This window comes from Ptychodera flava (assembly GCF_041260155.1).
Source record: "Ptychodera flava strain L36383 chromosome 3 unlocalized genomic scaffold, AS_Pfla_20210202 Scaffold_25__1_contigs__length_14229661_pilon, whole genome shotgun sequence".
Classification (NCBI taxonomy): Eukaryota; Metazoa; Hemichordata; class Enteropneusta; family Ptychoderidae; genus Ptychodera; species Ptychodera flava.
In genome coordinates this window covers 4,689,368-4,710,174 of record NW_027248279.1, presented here as the reverse complement: position 1 = coordinate 4,710,174, position 20,807 = coordinate 4,689,368, and the positions used below count along the sequence as shown (strand labels likewise).

Genomic DNA, 20,807 nt, shown 5'->3' with positions numbered 1-20,807 from the left:
GCAGTTCATTCAAAAATATACAAAAGTAGTAAGCGGGTGGGGTTCGGGGGTGCACGGTAGGTCTCTCCATTCACCAGACCAACTAGCTGAACAAAGACATGAATAATTCAGGCAGTCGATCCTTGATGCCCGGGTCTGTGTTCTTGTTCCATCACACTGGCATCGAGTGACGATGTCCCTCGTAGAGGGATGCGCCATTATCAGGCAGGATATCTATTCGCCTATTTGAACTGAACTGTGCTTCTATTGAAGTTCGAAACATGGATGTAAAAATAGATTTTTAATCCATGCACGAACAAAGCAGGACAAACAGCACAGCTGGTTACACTCTTTACACTCTTACCACACTACCCATCCTGTTTTGTTTCATTTTGTAGCAGTTGATAGATTTTTCTTTATATTTTTTCTCACTGATTAAACGACAACATACACCGTGAACTTCATTGTTAAAAGGCGGGATTTTATTTCACATCTCAAACGAGCATTGTTTACAAACGCTTCATTTGCATATCCCGTTGGCAACGGTGGACGTAATGACGTCACATAGTTACAGTCATGACTTCGGTGATTCGCTTCAAAATAATCACACTCGTATATAAGCTTATATATTACAAAGTTTAAATTTTAAAAATACAAAATCGATATAATTACAATGTATCCCCCTGTAGTAAGACTCAAAAAGATTTCCCATCCGTCCCTCAGATAACAAGCTTGTCTATGTCAGAATATTTCAATCAGACCTGTTGACACAGGAATATTGAGATCATCAATGAGGGGGGATAGTTAAGGGATTCCGATGAAAGTATAATATTTCATAGCTGATGGCTACACACAATCTTTCAACGAAATCGCTATCTTTTGAGAAGAGTGGAAAATGATTAGTTCTTCGGAGTTCCGTATAGTGTCAGATACTCTTGAGTAAGATCCGTCTTAAGTGTTCAACCTTGAACGAGCCTCCATCAAGGAAAGTGGTCTCCAATCATAACCTCGTTCAAGGCATCATTTTGCTAACTTCGGGGGATCCAGAAAGTTAGCCGCTTAAACTTACAGCACCACGAGTACTCTAGCGATGAAAGATGAACATATTCCCCTTCCCCTTTGACCTTTTCTACCCAAAGATTGCGTTCGACGCCGTCACTGCATGACTGGTGCCGACTTTTGAAACGTGATTTCTACATGGTGTATCCCCCCCCTGAGAGTTCTGAGAAATATTACACGGCTTCTAAAAGTTGTCTTCTGAAAACAGTCATTGATCATTGGTCGCCGACTACTGACGCATGATGAACTGAAAGAACACTGTGGCCAGCATCAAGAAGAGGCTAAGCTGGACGTTGGTGGCGCTGTCACCGTCGCCGTCGTCAGATGATGGTCCTTCGCTGGCTGCAGCGGTGGTTGGTGCTAAAGTGGTGGCTGTTGCAATCGCTGTAAGGATAAGGATAACGATTCAGTGTGAGAGAGTTGAATCTACAGTTTGTCTGTTAAAGAGATTTCTATGTTTATTAATTTTAAGGGATCTTTTTACAAAATTAATGTTTTCAAACTTGATCTGAGAGCATTCTGCAGATTTTGTGGCTACAAGTATGTATGTATGTATGTATGTATGCATGAATGAATGTATCTATCTATCCATCTATCTATCTATCTATCTATCTATCTATCTTTGCAAGTATAAATTCATGCATGTACATCCCGTGTAAGTCGTATTTATGATATTGGAGGGACCGTGTATTTATGTATATTTGTGCGTACTTTTTGCTGTTGGTGTCTCTTTAGGTCTTTAGCGTGTACAAAAGTATGTCTGGATATGGATGTACGTTTCAACATGTAAGCTTATTAACATCTCAGTCTCAATGTAAAATAAAACTTACCAATAAGCCCCAAGAGAGTAGCTATAAGCAAAAGCGTTGTCCTCATGGCGTTCTGGATTATAACTGTTGGAAAAACAAAAAAGATGCATACGCTTAGCCGGTTGCTTGAAAAATGATCGTAATTACAAAGGGACGAAAACTATCCCGGAAAGTCGTGACGTCACCTGAGAACTTTCGACAACGCCACAGGTGTCGCAGAGATCACGCACCTGGCTGTTTGGGAAGTCATTGTTTTCCTCGCCATAGAAACACGAAGAAAGCAAAATTACGTAACACTGAGGTGGTCGATGTGACACCTTATGATCTTCACAAAAGTTTGACAGTTGATCATACCGTCAAACCTAGCAAATACCGAGACAGAGCACATAGTACATTCTCACAGATATTCATTACCATGCCACGTCAACAATGAACAAAATAACTACTAATTTAAAAGTTCGAAAGACGAGCGGGGGCATTTGATTTTCCGTCGGCGTAATTAATCAAAAAGATGATTAAGTTTATGTTGTATACATACATACAACCCCCTCCTCTCTCTCTCTCTCTCTCTCTCTCTCCTCTCTCTCTCTCCTCTCTTCTCTCTCTCTTTCTCTCTCTCTCTCTCTCTCTCTCTCTCTCTCTCTCTCTCTCTCTCTCTCTCTATCTCTCTCTCTCGATCTCTCTCTCTCTCTCTCTCTCTCTCTCTCTCTCATTTCGAACTTTTGAATCTTTCTTCTCTTTTCTTATGAAGTAAACGTAACCGGTATAAGCTTCCACATTCCGACGATCAATTTACTATGTTAAATTCATCGCGTGCTAACTTCATCGACCTTCAGTTCATTGTCTTTCAAACCCGACGACGGTTAGTTGTTCTTTGTTTGGGATTGTTTCTATGTCACAAGTCTCCAATATTCATGCTGATCGATACTGACATCCTTTAAAGTCGGATTTGGCACAGAACAAAAACTAGCACTGATCGATCTCTTTCTCCTTAACTGCACGGAGATGATGATTACAATGTGAACAAACGATACGATTTTAGCAGCGTCTTGTCATAAAATTCGTCTCAGAACAAAAAACAAAGCACACTCAAAACAACTGGTCATTTTCGCATGGTTATTAACAATCACCAAAAGTTCCTGCCAAGAGTCAAAGGTTGATCCTCTCTGATAAAGTAACAACGAAACTAAATAGACTTATGGGTGACTTACAATTTCCAAGATGCTAAGTGACCCGTCATTGTTTTTGGCTCACACTATGAGCTGTAGGAACGGTCAGGAAGAGCTTCTAGACTATTACAAAAGTTTACAAGAGCTAATTTCTGTCTTTTTGACACACATCTAACACAAGACTGGCAAATGAATATTTCCCTTTGTCCTAACCAACTTTTTTATCAAGAAGAATGAAAACAACCGCGAATAAAACAATGACGGCACCACTTCTCTGGGGATCTTGTAACGTTGTGACACAAAATCTTGAAATTTCTTTCAGCTAACTTTTAAAAATGTTAAAACGCAGGATTCCTACCTAGCCTTTGGTTAGACCGCAAAAATTGCTTATCTGCGGGTACGTTATTCGAAATAACATAAGTAGAACGAAAAGCTTTTGCGAAAATATCAATAATGATAAACTGTTCAGTAAAATATTGTGAAAAAGGGAATAAACATTGAGACTTACTGTAAATATATCTGTTGGGATAGCACTGTCAGTGTTGCTCGCTCGGAGTGTAGAATAATGTGACGGGATTCCTTTGATTCTCTTACTTATAAGTGAGTGTAGTCATGGCAAAGTGACAAAAACAAGAGAAAGCTTAATTAATAATTCATCATGTTACTCTGACAACGCCGATGAAAGAGTCTGTATTTTAAATTTGAGGGGTTTTAGCGCTGTGCCAATAACAACTCTGCACATTATATCACTCTATTCCAACATATGTCTCATGTTGTACGATAAATATGCCAATATCGAAGTAAAACGTTGGTTTCTCTCTGTGATTGTGATAGGGGACAGTTTAAATGTGATCGTACTGAACACCGACACTACCTGCTTTAAATGGTATGGTCCAGAATGATAATATTGATCATGAACGGAAAGCAAGATCTAATTTAGGCAAATACTGGTTCACGTTGCCACAGCGTGATGAAAAATTTACGGGGCAGCCAGTGGTTGTTATTCTATCACTAAGGCGACATCTGACCGTCACACTGATCATCACACCCGTGACGTCACGGTCAACACACTTCGTTTTGGAGTTCAGAATCCCTTTGTCGAACCAGCAGAGACATCACAATTGATATGGTACAGACAGCCTGCAGATAAAGTTTGCTTGACCCAAACTTTACTTTCACATCCAAACTTTTTCAGTCAGTCATATTTCGTAACAAAGCAACTGAGATGAACGCCATCACAGAGAAATATCTGATAGTGTTTCGACGAATAAGTCACTCCAATGTAACACGATTGGAACTAATTTGGGATAATTGGATGGTGAAGTAATGCCGATTTAATCTACGAATGTAATCTCATCTGCTTTTCTTTTTACATTACACACTTGTTTTTATGAGTAATTTGTTATATTGCAACATTCAGCTCTACGGCACATAACACTTTTGAGAAATTTGAGAAATATGAAAATCCAATTATCCCAAATTAGTTCCAATCGTATTCCATGTATCCTGATATGTATCGTGCCTGCTCTAAAACTAGTATTTTGTTGTAAATGAGGGTAGTTTGTTCCAAGAATAAAAGCCTTATTTTCACTAATGTACGCCCACTTACGACTAGATTATTCCACGCGCATTAACCGTTATGTGATATAAAGTATGACCAGGGAGTACTAGATACATTTGCGTAATATACTTCCAGGGTCGTCATGACTTTGAAAAGTGTTTTTAGAAATATTTGTGAAACGTAATAAGTTGTGAACTAAAAATGCGAGACGTTTGTGTGCAAAGGCAACAAAATAATGGTTCGCTGAAGAACCTTGGAGATAAATTTGGAACTGTACTCCAACAATGACGTCACTGTGTGGAAGAACACGATCTTTGGTATTACTGAAAATTCTTTCACATTTCTGAAAGTCAAAAGAAATAACCTTCAGTTTCTGAAAGGCAGGGCTATTATTAGTCTGTTCGTTGTTTATTTTCCCAAACAAGTCAATAATTCAAAATCAATATCGTGTTTTCCTGACCTAGTTACACAATACTTGGTTTGACTAACTTGTATCATTATATATAGTCGAATGTTTGACACTACGATACAACTACTAGCTCGGTTTTAAACTACGCAGTTATCAACATTGGTATCAATCAGGTCATCTTGAAGTCAATATCTTATCAAAAGCGATAGCTGTAAAAATAAGTGTGACAAAATTTTGTATTGGCTCTCCAACACATAACCGGGCTTGTGGCGCAACGGATAACGCGTCTGACTACGGATCAGAAGATTCCAGGTTCGAATCCTGGCAAGCTCGACGTGGCTTTCTTTTTACCCAAAGTTTTCATCTCAAACCCAACATAAAGGGCAAACCGAAAAACTCGGCTGGTATAAACACGTTACAGTCGTGTTCCGTTCTGTGGTTTGAAGGGCATATAATTTTACGATATTCGCACATTGAACGCCGGTACAAAGTCCTTTACAACCATTTGAACTTTACAGGCCACTTTTTATGCAAGCTATCATACAAATGTTTGTAAATGCAACATTGCAAATATTTTTGTCGCATATATACTTTTAGCCGCGCATATAGGTTGAGCACTCGACTCGATGTGTATTGGCCCACGTATGTATACATTAATTGCAAGAAAACGAACGGAACAAATTGACAACGGAAGACCGTTACGTATACCCGATAGGCTACAACTTATCCTCCACGTTTTTACTTTTAAACTAAAATCGCCCATCGTCTTACATTTATTTAAATGAAGGTTGTTCATTTAATGCACCTATCAGTGTTTTCAACCACGGAGGGCAGTGTCGGCCTAATAGGGAATTTGACTTTTTTGGTACTGTGTGCGGGTAATATTTCAGGAATATTTGACATTTTTCGAGGCCATGCCAAATATGTCGACTACTTGGGATTGATAATTTATAGGACTTCATATCGGTCAAAATTCTGTACTATCCCATGTTCTGGAATACGATTCCAAGTGTTATCAATTCCCCTTGTTGCCCCCGGCAACACCCCACCCCTCTAATTGAAAACTTGATAGGTGCATAATTAACACGAACTGCGCAATTACATCATATGCAAGTTTGATCAAGATAAACACATTTTTCACACGATATCCAAAGTTTGTTGTAAATTAAAATCAGTTTAATATATAAATTTACTTGCTGAGGGGAATTGCGTCGGTCTTTAACTGCACTTGCAAGTATGTTTCTTTCACGGCGATGTTCACAGAATTCTTGACAAACTTTGAGGACATTTTGATGTCTACAAATGCGAAGGAAATTATCTCATTCGCCTACTCCAAAGGAAGTAAGACAAAGTTGAAATAGTGAAGGAATTTCCTGAATAATTTGTCAATTGCTAGACACTTCTGTTTTAGAGAATACGCGGTTGCAAACGTACGTGCAACGTTACTGATTGTTTTTATAAATATGAGTGTAATCGAGCAATTGAAAGTTGTCGCTATAACAAATTAGCAATACGTGATTTTACAGCAGTGAGGTTCACAAGTGCACGCTGGAACTTCAATGAATTTCCTGTAGTATGATATGTCACGTCTACGCTTCTCCTACTCGTCCAATCTTGATCATTCAAGGCTTGTTTTGTTCCCCTCAGTGAGATCTTTAGATTGAAGTACATTCCAATTCTCTACTCCCAATATTTAAAATTGGCCTGACATGGCTACACATACCAGTTGTCTTCATTGTTGTGTGTCCCGATGTTGGACATTTCCGGTCCCAGTAACATGTACGTATAGCAGGGTAGAGTGCGCTAAGGGAACTTTTTTGGGAACTATCAAGACTATAGCAGTACTTTGCTTGTACTTGTCTTGTCTCGACTTGTTCTGACGTTTATGGAATGGACGAAGTTTTCTCATTGTTGTTCTTTTTTGTGGAAATCGACAATTTTCCTATCCAATGCAGCAGCGGAGACCATTCTGAAGTAAAATTCTCAGTACATTATTGGCCATTTGTTCTTTTAGTGCCCCTTTAATCTATTTTGAAAGAGAACGATAAATTTCCTGGGCAAAGGATAAACAAAAGCGGAGTTTTTCCTGTGAGTCGGATGAATCAATGGATATGCCATCTTTTTTATCTTCACTCTATGCTGATGCTTTATACATCTGTTGATCTAAGTACTGGGCTGCTAATACAGAACAACAATATCTTTTCACAAATACTTTGACGAAGGTTATTGTCATATTTGGTGAGCGGCTGGTTCAGCGGGTATCCACAACATTGGCTCCAGTCCATTCTGCTGGCGGATGGAAGTACTCCTCGTCTTATTATTCAAAATGTTCATCACCGATGTAAATTGTCTCTAGTAAAATATAGGTAAAGTTCACATCCAGAATATTAGAATACGCCGAATCATGTGACGTAAAAGAAGATATTGCCGGGGGGGGGGGGGCAACAACTGCCTGTTTGATGTCAGAGTTTAGGTGGGAATAAAGTAAATGTTTTAAAATCTATACACAATACTTTCAAGTTAACCCTCAGAAACGATAAACACCATGTAAATTTCTGAGTTCCCTCAAACTTTTACCTCCCTCTCCAGGGAGTTCGTTACTGTCGTTTAGATAATCAGTTTAGTCTTCCTAGCTTTCATCGAGTGGCCAGAAAACCGTCAACAAAGTGTTAATCAGTATTTTTAATTATCTGAGAGTTTATGTGTAGATTCAAAATTGATTATTATCGATATAAAAGCGTTGATGGATTTTTCTGTCAGTGAAAAGTTTCATCAACTATTCTTCACTTTCTCACACTTGCCTTTTGCTGGGAGCGACACAAAAAGTATGTAAGTTCGAGCTTGCCAGGATTCGAACCTGGAATCTTCTGATCCGTAGTCAGACGCGTTATCCGTTGCGCCACAAGCCCGTGATATTAAGTGCAGGACAACTGGTATTTGAAAGCTAACTTTTCCCGCCACAAGGTTTAGAGTACTATTCATATGGTAATTATGTACGGGCTATTGAAGACATGGGACATTGTTTGCCTATTCAACTGCCTCAGTGCCTATGCCTGTGAGATTTGAACTATTTCATTGCATGCGATCTTTTCCGATGTGACCTTTATAAAGAGAAAATTTGGGTCAGCAGTGAGTACTACGAGGTCAATTTGTGGGATCATGGGCCGTAATCGATATGTATGCGGCTTGAATAACATCCGCATTATTGATCTAAAATACAAAAAAAACTGTCCAATATCAGATACATCCCTGAAACGTAAACGTTGTTCACTCCACTGTTGTTGTACTAGTGTGTAAATACAGAGTTCGTTTGTGCAATAGGTATATGTTTAAGTTTCTTTTTACCTACGTATGAATGTGCAAAGTTTTATAAGGCCGGAAAATAAATAGCCAACTTGGATTGCTTTATCATTTTTTTAATTATTGAAAATATTAATATGCTCTTCCGTAATGCACATATTATAATTTTGCTTCTCACCTTTCGAAATTGTTTTGTTTTTTGTTGTTTTTTTTATTTTTTTGCCCATGATTTTTGTTTATTACTTCTGGGAACATGTGGAAATATTAAGAAGTTGTGTAGTTAACACTGTGTGTAGGCCTATATGTAATACCTATATCGACTCCAAGTCATCAGTAGCAACTTATAACAAATGGGTGATTTTGCTAGTTCGTCAAAAAATTTAAAATCTTTCACTGGCTCTTTATTTTTGCAAAAAGATCTCCAGTAACAATGTTTTCTTTCTCGTCTAAATTTTCATTATGTGGGAAGTGGGTCAAGAAGTATTTCTTGCAAATCTCAGCGTGTTTGAAGTGAATGTTTAGACTGTCGTATGCTGGATATTCCAGCTCCAGAAATTATGCCTTGCTGATTTAGACTTACGATTAGGAAAAAGCAGCTACGGTCACATGATTTGTAAACACGTGGAGGATGTTTCGACGAAAATATATTATTTTGTTATGTCGACAAAATTAGTTCAATTGCATTCCGGGTAACTTACTATCGTAAAATACGTCCACCATGCATGCACAAAGAATCAAACTTTTTCTCTAAGAATACTATGACCCGACCGATATGAATGACGGCAGTAACTTCGGCATCCAAACGGCCGTTCCTGTACCACCGGAAATAGCCAGGTGTTTGAGGGATAATCGAAAACTTATTTTGGCTTTGTATGTCGTTTTATCCAATTTGTCGAGTAAAATGAACCTTGCAGACTGTTAATACATTGATACTGTCATTGAAAGGTGGTGTATCACTGGTGCCGCACTGGCCTGGTACACGCCAAACATCATAGCGTGATGTTTTGCGATACATAAAAACGTGTAGCGAGATGTTGCCATCATGAAAACATGTTGTGCAATTTTTGCGCACGGTAATCAAAATACAGCCAAACCCCCTAAACACAGATGTGTTTATTTATTTATTTATTTATTTATTTGATTTACACTTTTATTTACACTTTTATTGAGCGGCCAAGTAACTTGTACTGTAATTTTCATCGGGGCTCAAGCAAAATTACAATAATAACATCTACAATGGAACATTCATTTTCACATAATCTTTCATGTCACATTTAAAGGTGTACAGAGCAGTAATTTGTTTGATTTAAATTGGTAAAGCATTCCACAGTTTGGCAGTACAGTATTGAAAGCTACGTTGACCATATTTTGAGGAGCATCTAGGTACATAAAAATCCTGGCGAGAAGAAGACCGTGTATGATGACTATGTACTCTGAGCGGTAAACAAATCAGATAAATACTGTGGACCATACCTTTTCAAACATTTATAAATGTTTCAATTGCAGTGAAGTAAAATATGATAATCAAGAATACTCTGGAATAGACCATAACACAGTACTATAGGCTGATCGAAAGGAATATAAGTACGAAGTTTACGTAAAAATCCAATGCGCATACTCAATTTCTTGCATAAATTATCAATATGGACATCCCAGGATAAGGTTTCATCTAAAGATATACCTAAAATCTCCCCTGAAATAACTTTGAGGATCTTGGTATCAGCTATCTCTGCAGTCAGTGAAACATCGGAATTATTCAAATGACCCACCTTAAAAGGTGAAGTTATCGAAATGCACTTTGTTTTCCTTGCGTTTATATGCATATGATTATTGGGGCATCATCGATGTAAATTGTCTTTAGTAAAATATAGGAATATAGGTCAGCTTGGAAGTTCACATCCAAAATATTACAATGCTCCGAATCACGTGACGCAAAAGAAGATATTGTCGGGGGGGGGGGGTCCGACAACTGCCTGTTTGGTGTCAGTTTAGTTGAGAATAAAAGTAAATGTTTTCAAATCCATACACAAGTTCAAGTTAACCCTCAGAAACGATAAACACCATGTAAAACAATGTTGAGTTCCTCCTGATTCTAAATCACACAAGAGTTCGTTATTACGGTTTTAATTAGTTTTTCATTTTTCTTCTTCTTTGCTTTCATTGTGAGTGGCCAGAAAACCGTCAACAATATGTCATGTGCAGACTCAAAATTGATTATTATCATCGATATAAGAGAAGCATTGATGGGTTCTTCTATCAGTGAAAAGTTTCATCATAGTTCTTTACTTTATCACATTTGCCTTTTTGCTGAGAGTGACACAAAAAGTATAGATGCCCGAGCTTGCCAGGATTCGAACCTGGAATCTTCTGATCCGTAGTCAGACGCGTTATCCGTTGCGCCACAAGCCCGTGATGCTTGGTGCAGGACAACTGGTATTTGAAAGCTAACTTTTCCCGCCACAAGGTTTAGAGTACTATTCACATGGTAATTATGTACGAGCTATTGATAAACACGGGACTTTTTTGTTTCTGTCCCTGTGAGAATTAGCCGTATTTCATTCCCGTCGCGTATTTCATTGTATGCGATCTTTTCTGATGTGACATTTATAAAGAGAAAATATGGGTCAGCAGTGAGTACTACAAGGTCAATATTGATGGGGTCATTGGCCGTAATCGATATGTATGCGCCCGGGTGTATGCGGCCTGAATAATGTCTGAAGTATTGATCTAAACTAGGATTTGTCCAATATCAGATACTGCCCTGAAACGTAAACGTTGTTCACTCCACTGTTGTTGTACTATATTGTGTAAACACAGAGTTCGTTTGTGCAATGGATAAACTTTAGTTTCTTTTTACCTTCGCATGAATGTGCAAAGTTTTATAAATAAATAGCCAACTTGGATTGCTTTATCATTTTTTTTAATTATAGAAAATATTAACATTTTCTTCCGTATTGCACTTATTTTGATTATGCTTCACACTTAACGGGGGTTTTTTGTTTTGTTTTTTTTGCCCATGGTTTTTGTTTATTACTTCTGGGAACATGTGGAAACGCTAAGAATTTGTTTTGTTAACCCTGAATGTAGGCTCATATGTATTGCCTACACTGTGATTTTGTAAAATTCAGACATCAGTAGCAATTAATAACAAGTGTGTGATTTTGCTAGTTCGTCCAAAAATATTAAAACATCTCTCACTGCCTCTGTATTTTTGCAAAAAAGATCTCGTGAAACAATGTTTTCTCTCGGGTCTAAATTTTCATTATTATTGGGAAGTGGGTCAAGAAGTATTTCTTGCAAATCTCAGCGTATTTGAAGTGAATGTTTCTACTGTCGTATGCTGGACACTCCAGCTTTAGAAATTATGACTTGCTAATTAAGTCTTAGAATTTGGAAAAGCAGCTACTATACGGTCACATGATATGTATCATCGTCGTAACCACGCGCCCCTGGCCCTTTACGGAAACAGCTCGGCGTTACCCGTAAGAGTGATTTTTGCGTGGGTGCGCGGAGCGGAAATCATGCTCTGGCTCGCGAAAATGAATATGTATAGGCCTAAACACGTGCGGTATCTTTCGGTCCAAATATATTATTTTGTTATGTGGACACACTTAGTTAAATAGCATTTTTGGTAATGTATCATCGTAATACCTGGTTCAGTAAATTTGATCCACCATGCATTCACAAAGAAATAGACCTTTTTTCTAAGAATACCATGACCCGACTTTTATCATATTTCATCTTTTTATTTAAAGGAATGCAGTGGTCAGAATTGCGCTCAAAGGTCGTATGGGATCCATACGACCCGGAATGTAAACACTGTATCCAAGGTACGATGGCGATTGATGAAAGTTAAAACCCCCTTACAAGACTTTCATATTCTACATCGTATGTTTAAATGTTGCAGCTATGATGATGAGGTGCATCTAGATACCATGCACGAAATACATCGTTTGTAAACAAGAAACTCGCACAGGCGCAGTTCCGACGATTGTTTCCCTTTAACTTCCGATATGAATGACGGGAGCAAAGGGCATCCAAACGGCCGTTCCTGTACCAACAGAAATAGCCAGGTGTTTGAATGAAACTAACAATTTGGAGGGATAATCGAAAACTTATTTGGGCTTTTTATGTCGTTTTATCTGATTTGTCGAGTAAAATGAACCACGCAGACTGTTAATACATTGATACGTCATGGAAAGTTTTATTTGTTTTTGAAATGTTAAACAGTACATTCCGACAAGTGAAATTTTGTATATTCCGTTCACTTAACGGATCCAAAAATACAGGCCTTAATAAAAAACACTTAAATTCGTAACATCACGTCACTATATGACTAAGTATCTTTACTTCCAATATGTCTGACAGGTGGATCATTTCCTTTACACTTTTCACAGATAAATTGCCAAATTTCTTACACAGTATACCAGCAAGGAAATCTTGAGTTATCATTGACTTCCATTCAAAATTTTCCGATGACAACAACCTTTTTTGAAAATTTCATTCTCATTACATGCAGTAAATGCACAGTCCTCCAACTAATTAAGCCAAGAAATTTCCCCAAATATCTGGGTTTTACTCTTTTATCATAGGTTTCATTCCATTACACCTCTCTTCGTTTTTCAAAAATCGATGAACGGTGTGAAATTCAGTATTTGTCTTCGTGCGCACTGCAAAGTTTTCTGAGAACTCGCAGATGTTAAATCTTTCTATAGTTCTGAACTTGTCGTTGTCCGTGATGGAGGCACCGATGTGGTGAGCAACCAGGCCAAGAAACAGCGCCTCGTTCGCAACCAGCTCTGCGTAATACGAACCAACATATAAATCCTGGACGAGGTCTGCGGACATGGCGTACGCATCCGGCGCTAAGTATGGCGGGAGATACTGGTAAGGCCACGTGGAATGAGGCACAAAATCAAGGCTGTCTTTGTTTCTCGGAGAAATTTCATTTGTAATTTTTGAACCAAAGAGATTATACTGTTGTCCCAGCGATTTCAATTGATTAATTAAACTGTCTACGTTTAAAAATACATTTTGATCGAGTTTGATGACAAATTTCGACGGAAAGCAATAGGTTGATGACCACCGCAGAACAAGGTAAGTCTTTAAGGTGTTACTATAGTAACCACTGTCATTGAAACTCCCCTGAATAACGTCACCAAAATTCTCAAATTCTGTCTTTATAAGATCGTCCTCATTGACATCACATTTGCCGAGGACAAAATTTACAACCGTGCCAACATCTGTAATTGTCTTCAGGTCGCGAATCCAAGTTTCTCGAGCGGATTGTCTCCATTTGTCGCTCGCACAGTCAGAGAACACAAAAATGGCGACCTTAACGTTCTTGCGCTGTTTCCCTCTTCGACATCGTTTCGGATTGGCGATGAGGAAGCTGTACCGTCCAGGCTCGTTCACTCTGTCACTGTTGTAGTCGTAAAATGTGTCAATTGGCTTTCTAAGCTCATGCAGTGACGTCATGTTCTCGGGAACTCTCACTTCCCAGGTGACATGGAAGTTAAGGAGATACTGATCTAAACCTTTGACAAATTGTCGTCTGCTGAATGCTTGGTGGTATCGAGGCAAAATGTCAAGGTTTTTCATCAACTCTGCAAAATAAACATCTGTATTCCCAGCTAATTGTGTCCGCATTGTCGCAAGATACAGCGTGTGCACAACATCTGATGACATCACGTATGTGTGTGTACTCAATTGAACGATACCGTTGTGGTCATGTTCTATGTGACTGTCATGTTTCATTAAACTACCCAATAACAGAGACTTTTCTGCAGTATCTGATGACCTTAGGTACTCAACCAGTCTAATAACATTGAGATATATACCGTCGCTCGTCATGACGACAAAAGTTGCCTTCGAACAAAATTTTGCAGCCCATTTCAATGCAGAAACAGTTTTGATTGCGTCACTTCCAGGTGTGTCCTCAAATGAGTCCTGTATGATGTCTCCGTACTGCGCATTCTCAAGTGAAAGATCTTTCTTTACAAGTTCGTTTCTGGTATCTCCAACAAGGAACATGAACAAAATGTTTTTATCCTCGACGAAATTATCCCTTGCCCAGGTTTTTCGGATTAACTTCCGGTTTTCAGAATGTTCGGGTGTTGAAACTATGAGAATGAGAACTGATTTCACCTTCATCTGGCCAAACAGCTGACATTTTTGTTCATTTTTGATTATGTACTGAAAATCATGCATATAACTGACAGCATCGAGTTTTGTCTCGAACGCAATCAGATTTTGCCGACCATAAAATCTGCCAGCATTTTCAGATGCAGGTTGTTGTGATAGTGAACTTCTATAGTTTGGGCATGCGTAGAAGTCTCCGCTGAGGAGCTTCATGCTTAAAAGATATCTGTACGTTGGCAGTTTGGAGCAAATGAGAAGATCATGTAGGATACAGAATTTTTGATTTCTTGCGAAGCTTGGCGGTTTCATAAGAATTCCTCCATGGTGTACCATATTTATGTCATTTTCGTGAAATATTTCACTCAGCAAAGGCCCGGGCAACATGATATATGGTTTCCATGGAAATGTTTTTGCGAGAATTCTGACTATATCGGCTGACAGAATGATCGCGTCTCCTTGTAAATATGGCGGCTTGTACATCTCAGGATGGGACGGCTACTGGATGATTCCCCCGTCGGCATGACAACATTACCGACGACAAAACGCGAAGATGATACTTTTGAGAGATAAGACACTGTGTTTTCAAAATTCACGTATTCCTTGTAGGTGACCTTCATGATAAATCTATAGTCTGGACATGACATCAGAACCCACTGTAGTGCGAGTTCAAGTTTAAGTGTGTTGTTCTGCTTGGTGTCGAGCTGATCAAGAATAATTAAGTCCGCATACATTCGGTTTTCGTTCTCCAGTAGGTTCCTGAGATCTCGTTCTCCGCGAGAACCCACGACGAAGAATGGTTGCACCCGTTTACCGTTGATGACGCGGGGTTTTGCGTAGAGTACCCTGGCATATCGTCTGTTGTCGAAGTCTGCACCGTCGCTGAAGATGAGCACAAGGAGAAAAATGGGATCGCGTTTGTCGTCATAGTAACGGCAAAGTTGACTGTGCGAAGTCCGGTAAGGCGTATTTTCGATAAGTTTTTGCCCGAGTGAATGATCGCGATTTACGTAAATTTGTCTGTCTGGATTGGTATCAAGGATACCGAACTTTGGAATGTAAGGATGGGCATTTGATTGGCAAGCAATATCTTTCCTTTCTTTCAGTTTTATGAGATTCCAGTGATAAAGAAAATCTTTTGCGTAATATTTGTGGCACATGGCGCATGCGCGAAGAGCACACGTTGATCGCGCTAAGCCCATCATATCGAAATCGATGCTGGAATATGGGTATGTGCCAAGTTTATTAATAATTCCACCAAGGTAAATATCCTCCCATTTGAATATTTTTGACGTTTTCGAGGCTTCGAAAATTTTTCCCACCAAATCATTGGAGAGTACATACGCAGGACCAGACTGATAGGGGTGATACGTCGCCGAAGGATACATCTCCTCGGGTGTGTACCACTTTGCCACTGGACCCCTCAACACCGGGGCGTAGATTCTCGGAAAACCAAGATAAAATTTGCTTCTCGGTGCCGGCTGCAGTATCTTCAGCAGAAGGTCAAAGTTCAACCAGACGTCATCGTCGACTTTTACGACATACTTTGCCGAAGCGCAGTTGTTCATCACCCATCGAAGTAGTGACAAAGTTTTGAAAACTAAATGTTCATATGTGTCATCAAAATCACCCTGTATAATATCGCCGAATAGATTATCCTCAAACAGTATTTTCTTCTGAATTGCTGTGTCAGTCGAAGTACCAAGAACGAATACGGTTACAATATTCACCATTTTCACAGGGTCGAAATAGCGCCCCCAGGTTTCTCTGATTGCAATTCTCCTATCAAAATGCACAGGCGACGAGATCACACAGACAACGACAAATACGGGTGAGTTTTCGTGACACACTTTCGGGTGGTCTAAAACCATCGGTATATTGTGAGGATCGGGGACGGACACGAATTTGTGAACGTGTCGTGCATTATTTTGATTCTGTCTGCCCTTTGTAGATACAATTTCTGTATCGCCATCCTCACACGTGACGAATTCTACCCAATCGTTGACCAGTCTCCAATATCGCCAAACTCTCAAAAACGGAACATGAGTAGATGTCAAGATGTCCTTTACTTCACATATTGTTTGCAAATTCTGTCCGGTGTCGAAGCCTTGGTTGTCTCGCAAACGAATGTTCAATTTTTCATACAGCTCACGCGAAAACTTTGTTTTTCCGTGTATCTTCTCCAGCTCGAAGTTCCTGGTAAGTTCACGAACTACGTCAGAAGAAATGACGTAACTTGGCACTCTTGGGTCAGGAGCGTACAACCGTTGACTGACAAAATCGAACCACGACCGTGTATCCCTTGCAATGACTAGTTTGTTGGAGTTCAACTTGCCCAGATAGTTCACAAGAGCGTCCATATTGACAAAAATATCGTCGTCTGTTTTTAAGAAATACTGAAAATTTGCGAATTGCCTAGCCATCCAAATAAATGCAGATTTGGTCAACTCTGTCTTCTTGTCTCCCATGTCGTCGATTTCAAAAATTATAATATCATTGTTCTTGTTTATTTCTTCAACGAATATTTCGTTGGAAGTGATGTTGCTTTCCTCCAGGGCGAAATAAACAAGTACACGTTTGTTGTCCCACAGTCGCCTCGACGCCCAAGTCTCGCGGATCGCTTTGCGTTGGTCTCGCCTTTCCACGGCGGTGTACACGAGGCAGACGATGAAAACCTGATCTCTCATTTGGCGCGGGTAAAGGAAAGGCTCGGTCCAGTCTTCGTATATCTCCGAGTCCTTATCGCGTGTGTGTCTGACGAGTGAAGCATCAGGGGCGGAGGCCATGTTCAATTTATACAGCAGAACCAAAAGATTGACAACGCAGACTACGATAAGGAACACGAAGACTCTACGGACATTCATTTTGTTGAAGCAGTTTTTCAGCATCGCAACAGTCGGTGAAAGTTCCGCGACATAACAGTTGACGATTTAACAACCCTTAAAATCACAGCCAGACACCCTAAACAGAAAGCATCAGTTCTAAGGGTAATCGCTTGTCATGTGAGGGCGTTTCATCACGTTCGCAGTGTTCCTGTTTCGATGGTCGGCAATCCTAAAGAGAAACAGAATTAATAAAGAAGTTAAATGGTCAATCGTATGATGCAGTAGTTTCGGAAGGTTCAGATCCTCTTGATAAACCCTTGATAAATTTAGCTCTGCGAATGAGGGCAAATAGAAGTGATATTTTTATCCCGATCTGAGTCACACCGAGGTTTTGCCTACGCCCATACTAGATATTGCAATATTTATTGGTAGTGGTGGTATATGTAAGCTACAATTATGTAGGGTCTTTGCCAATAAGTTATCGGTATTTGTTGTTAATATAGAGTATAGAGGGCCTACTGTATCCGACCATCGAAATGTATACGGATATGTTTGAAAAAATAACAATGAAATCTATACTAGCTTGTAGTAAAACACAGCACAAAATATCCAAAAATACAACTGAGCTCAAACCTTCTTCACGACGGAACGTATCATGACAAAACATATAGATGGATGGGTCAATAGATAGATAGCTACATGTATGTAGGTAGTAGATTTTGAAACGCATTTTGCAAGCTGTATTTTGAATAGACACTGCAACTATTATCTTTGTCCGAGTTGAACGAGGTAGTCCACTCTGATAAGGGTCTGCTATTAGCAAAAAGACCCGTAACATTCGTAAAAAGGGAAAAGGTTAAGCGGATTCCTCAAATCGTTATTTGCAGATAGAGAGAATTGATTAATTGGAACAGAAAACGGTAAATAATAAGGCTCTTCCTGCATTAAAAAATAAAGATGCTGTTTGTTTCAGAATTAACCGACGAGTATAGGTTCGGACTTATAGGCTAACTATAAATTTCCTTTTCACTTGAATTATACATGACGGTACTGTGCATTGGGATCTATGTCGCTCACAGGTGGAGATACAACTTGACCTGATTAGGTGATTTGAAACACTCTTACTGAAATGTAAACACCACACGACACAGCAAACTGAATAGGGGTTAGAAAGACGATTAATTGGACAACTACAGCGTTAACACTCACCAAGCTGTTGATTCAGGGGCATACAGCAACACATCCAAGGATGGTCTCAATGTACAAGCTCGTCTTCAAAGCATCGTGGGAAATGAAGAAAAACTGATAAAAACAAAGGCAGCCTTGTTGTAAAAGTACAATTTTCTCTTTCCCGTTACTGAGTCTGCAAAGTTGACCTTTGACCCCATGACTAAGAAAAGAACAAAAAGGCGCAAGATGAACCCTTAATAATCATCCTCGGATCGTATTATCGATTTTCTTCAACTTGCGCTCCTTGTGCGTGTCAGCTGGATGTGTTCCCGTCATACATGTGTGAAATTGCGCCTTTCTCTCACAATGGTGTATGTCGTGATCTGCTGAACAAATCTACCGCACTGTCTCCATATACAGTCGATTCTAAAATCCTTGGGCCTTACTATGTGGTGGAATTGACATCAATGATTCAGATCGCAAGACAACAGCATTGAAGTGTTAGCGAGAAGCATATCCATGCTCACTTTCTAAACTTTCCATGGATATTTGAGATATTTTATAACTTAACACGAAGTTCCAATCACAAGTAAGAATATTGACAAAAATTCTACGCAATTCAAATGCACAGAAAACCCTGGGTTTGACATAATAATTACTAGAAAGAATAAAACGATCTCTAATCATTATTATTGCAGGTTCTCACGTCGAGGGGCTTGTTCAGATGAGTAGACATTGATCGTTTCGATCGGCAAGAATACCCTAAGTGTATGCATATAGACTGCATTGTTAAAATAGGCTTTTGTCATCGGTTTTATTCTTTACAGACCGGCTGTGTGCTTAAAGTTAGAATAGAAAAAGTATGGCTAATAAAGTAGTACGCGCCTCTAAAATGAATACAGATAGATAGATAGCTACAGCTACAGCTGTAGCTAGATCGATAGATGGAGAGAGAGAGAGAGAGAGAGAGAGAGAGAGAGAGAGAGAGAGAGAGAGAGAGAGAGAGAGGAGGGATAGAGACAGATAGAGAGAAAAAAAAACAGGAAGACAGACTCAGACAGACAGACTGATACACAAGCAGAGAGACAGATGATATCGTCGGATTCACTACGTTCCCTCATTGTCTTGTAAGGATACTGCTGTTAGAGGCCAGGCTAAGAAATAATTGGTCTTGCGTGCGTGCACGTGCGCGAATATATTATTCGAATGTAGTAGTTACAAGATACAAAATTACAGTCTTCCACGAAGAAGAGTTTTTAAAACAAAGTTTACATAACATCGTCTCTTCCCAGACTAGTACTCTATATTATGATAGATAAATTTGAAAACACATAATTGAATACCAGATGAAATTGATAAGAAGAAAAATATTAATTGTACCATATAGCTACAATTAACCAAGAATTTGATTGTCTAACTTAGTTTACAATTTTTGGCAATGTCAGCAGGAATGTAAACGATTATGTCTAAAGTTTTTAGGCGAATGCCCTTCTTAAAGAGCAACTTTTCTTCCCGTCTTTTGAAGAGTAACAATTGTGACGCTTTATTAAAATTCGTCAATGTTTATATTCTTTCATATTTAAAGAGAAATACAGAGAATATCTGAGACGCCACGGTACCTCGAGCCACAAAACGTTTGAGATCGGCTTTGCAGAATCACTTTTACATAAAAATTGTATTTGGTGACCTTTAGTCTATAAGACTCTATACTCAAGCACAAAGATCACACTAACTGAAGATGACGGATTTGCATTGCACTTTCGGTGAGGGCCTTAATTTTTTATTTTTTATTTTTTGTTAATTTTTTTTATCAGTCCATCATCCAACAGGCGTTAGCCCAATTACAGGATGAGGTACGCATAACCCACTAACCCCCAATGGAGCACTGAGGAGTAAAGTGCCTTGCTCAAGGGCACAACACCGTGCTAGAGTCTTGAACTCACCGTCCTCCGACAGTGAGTCCATTACTCTGGACCTACCGGGTCTTGAACCGGGTCTCGAACCCACCATCCTCTGATAGTGAGTCCGTTGCCCTAACCACTGGTCCACGGTGCCTCATGAGGGCGCCACAGTAGGGTAATTTTTTTTTTCGGGCTGAAAGGAAACTGTTTTACGTTGCATGCATCGCATAGAGGTACTGGGTGGCTAATTCTCTAAACTGTTTACGTGTTCTCCCCGTTATTTGCCATCAATCTAGATACACATTTAAACAGTTGTACAAACAAAGTGCCTCGTATATTATTCCAGCACAGTCCGCAAGCCCTTGAAGTAACAAGTAAAATATTGCTTTCGTTTCCATAAAATTTCATCGGATACTGTGCATTCTATGAAATTTCAAGAATTTAGAAATTATGAGCAACGTCACGCATCTAAGACGAAAAACTTGCT

General features: G+C 39.2%; 2 protein-coding genes, 1 long non-coding RNA gene and 3 other non-coding genes across 6 annotated transcripts; 1 reads left to right on the top strand and 5 right to left on the bottom strand.

The window, feature by feature from the left end:
• Nucleotides 1-439: 439 nt before the first annotated feature.
• On the bottom strand, nucleotides 440-3,677 carry LOC139125537 (uncharacterized). Its single transcript, XR_011550266.1, has 3 exons — nucleotides 3,525-3,677; nucleotides 1,869-1,931; nucleotides 440-1,422 (listed from the first exon to the last, which is right to left on the bottom strand). It is a non-coding gene; the product is annotated as an uncharacterized lncRNA (long non-coding RNA).
• A 1,569-nt stretch (nucleotides 3,678-5,246) lies between these two features.
• Trnar-acg (transfer RNA arginine (anticodon ACG)) lies at nucleotides 5,247-5,319 on the top strand. Its single transcript has one exon. It is a non-coding gene; the product is annotated as a tRNA-Arg (tRNA).
• A 2,503-nt stretch (nucleotides 5,320-7,822) lies between these two features.
• On the bottom strand, nucleotides 7,823-7,895 carry Trnar-acg (transfer RNA arginine (anticodon ACG)). Its single transcript has one exon. It is a non-coding gene; the product is annotated as a tRNA-Arg (tRNA).
• A 2,727-nt stretch (nucleotides 7,896-10,622) lies between these two features.
• On the bottom strand, nucleotides 10,623-10,695 carry Trnar-acg (transfer RNA arginine (anticodon ACG)). The gene has a single exon. It is a non-coding gene; the product is annotated as a tRNA-Arg (tRNA).
• A 2,166-nt stretch (nucleotides 10,696-12,861) lies between these two features.
• LOC139125208 (uncharacterized) lies at nucleotides 12,862-14,760 on the bottom strand. The gene has a single exon (XM_070691309.1). It carries the CDS (start codon nucleotides 14,758-14,760, stop codon nucleotides 12,862-12,864), a length of 1,899 nt encoding a protein of 632 aa, XP_070547410.1.
• A 92-nt stretch (nucleotides 14,761-14,852) lies between these two features.
• Nucleotides 14,853-18,652, bottom strand: LOC139125566 (uncharacterized). The gene is made up of 2 exons (XM_070691664.1): nucleotides 18,459-18,652; nucleotides 14,853-17,478 (listed from the first exon to the last, which is right to left on the bottom strand). The coding sequence occupies exon 2, from the start codon at nucleotides 17,310-17,312 to the stop codon at nucleotides 14,853-14,855; it is 2,460 nt and encodes an 819-aa protein (XP_070547765.1). The 5' UTR covers nucleotides 17,313-17,478; nucleotides 18,459-18,652.
• Between the last annotated feature and the right edge of the window lie 2,155 nt (nucleotides 18,653-20,807).

Coding starts and splice junctions, on each gene's coding strand:
- LOC139125208 (XM_070691309.1), bottom strand. CDS start 14,760: ATGGTACACCATGGAGGAATTCTTATGAAACCGCCAAGCTTCGCAAGA.
- LOC139125566 (XM_070691664.1), bottom strand. CDS start 17,312: ATGCTGAAAAACTGCTTCAACAAAATGAATGTCCGTAGAGTCTTCGTG.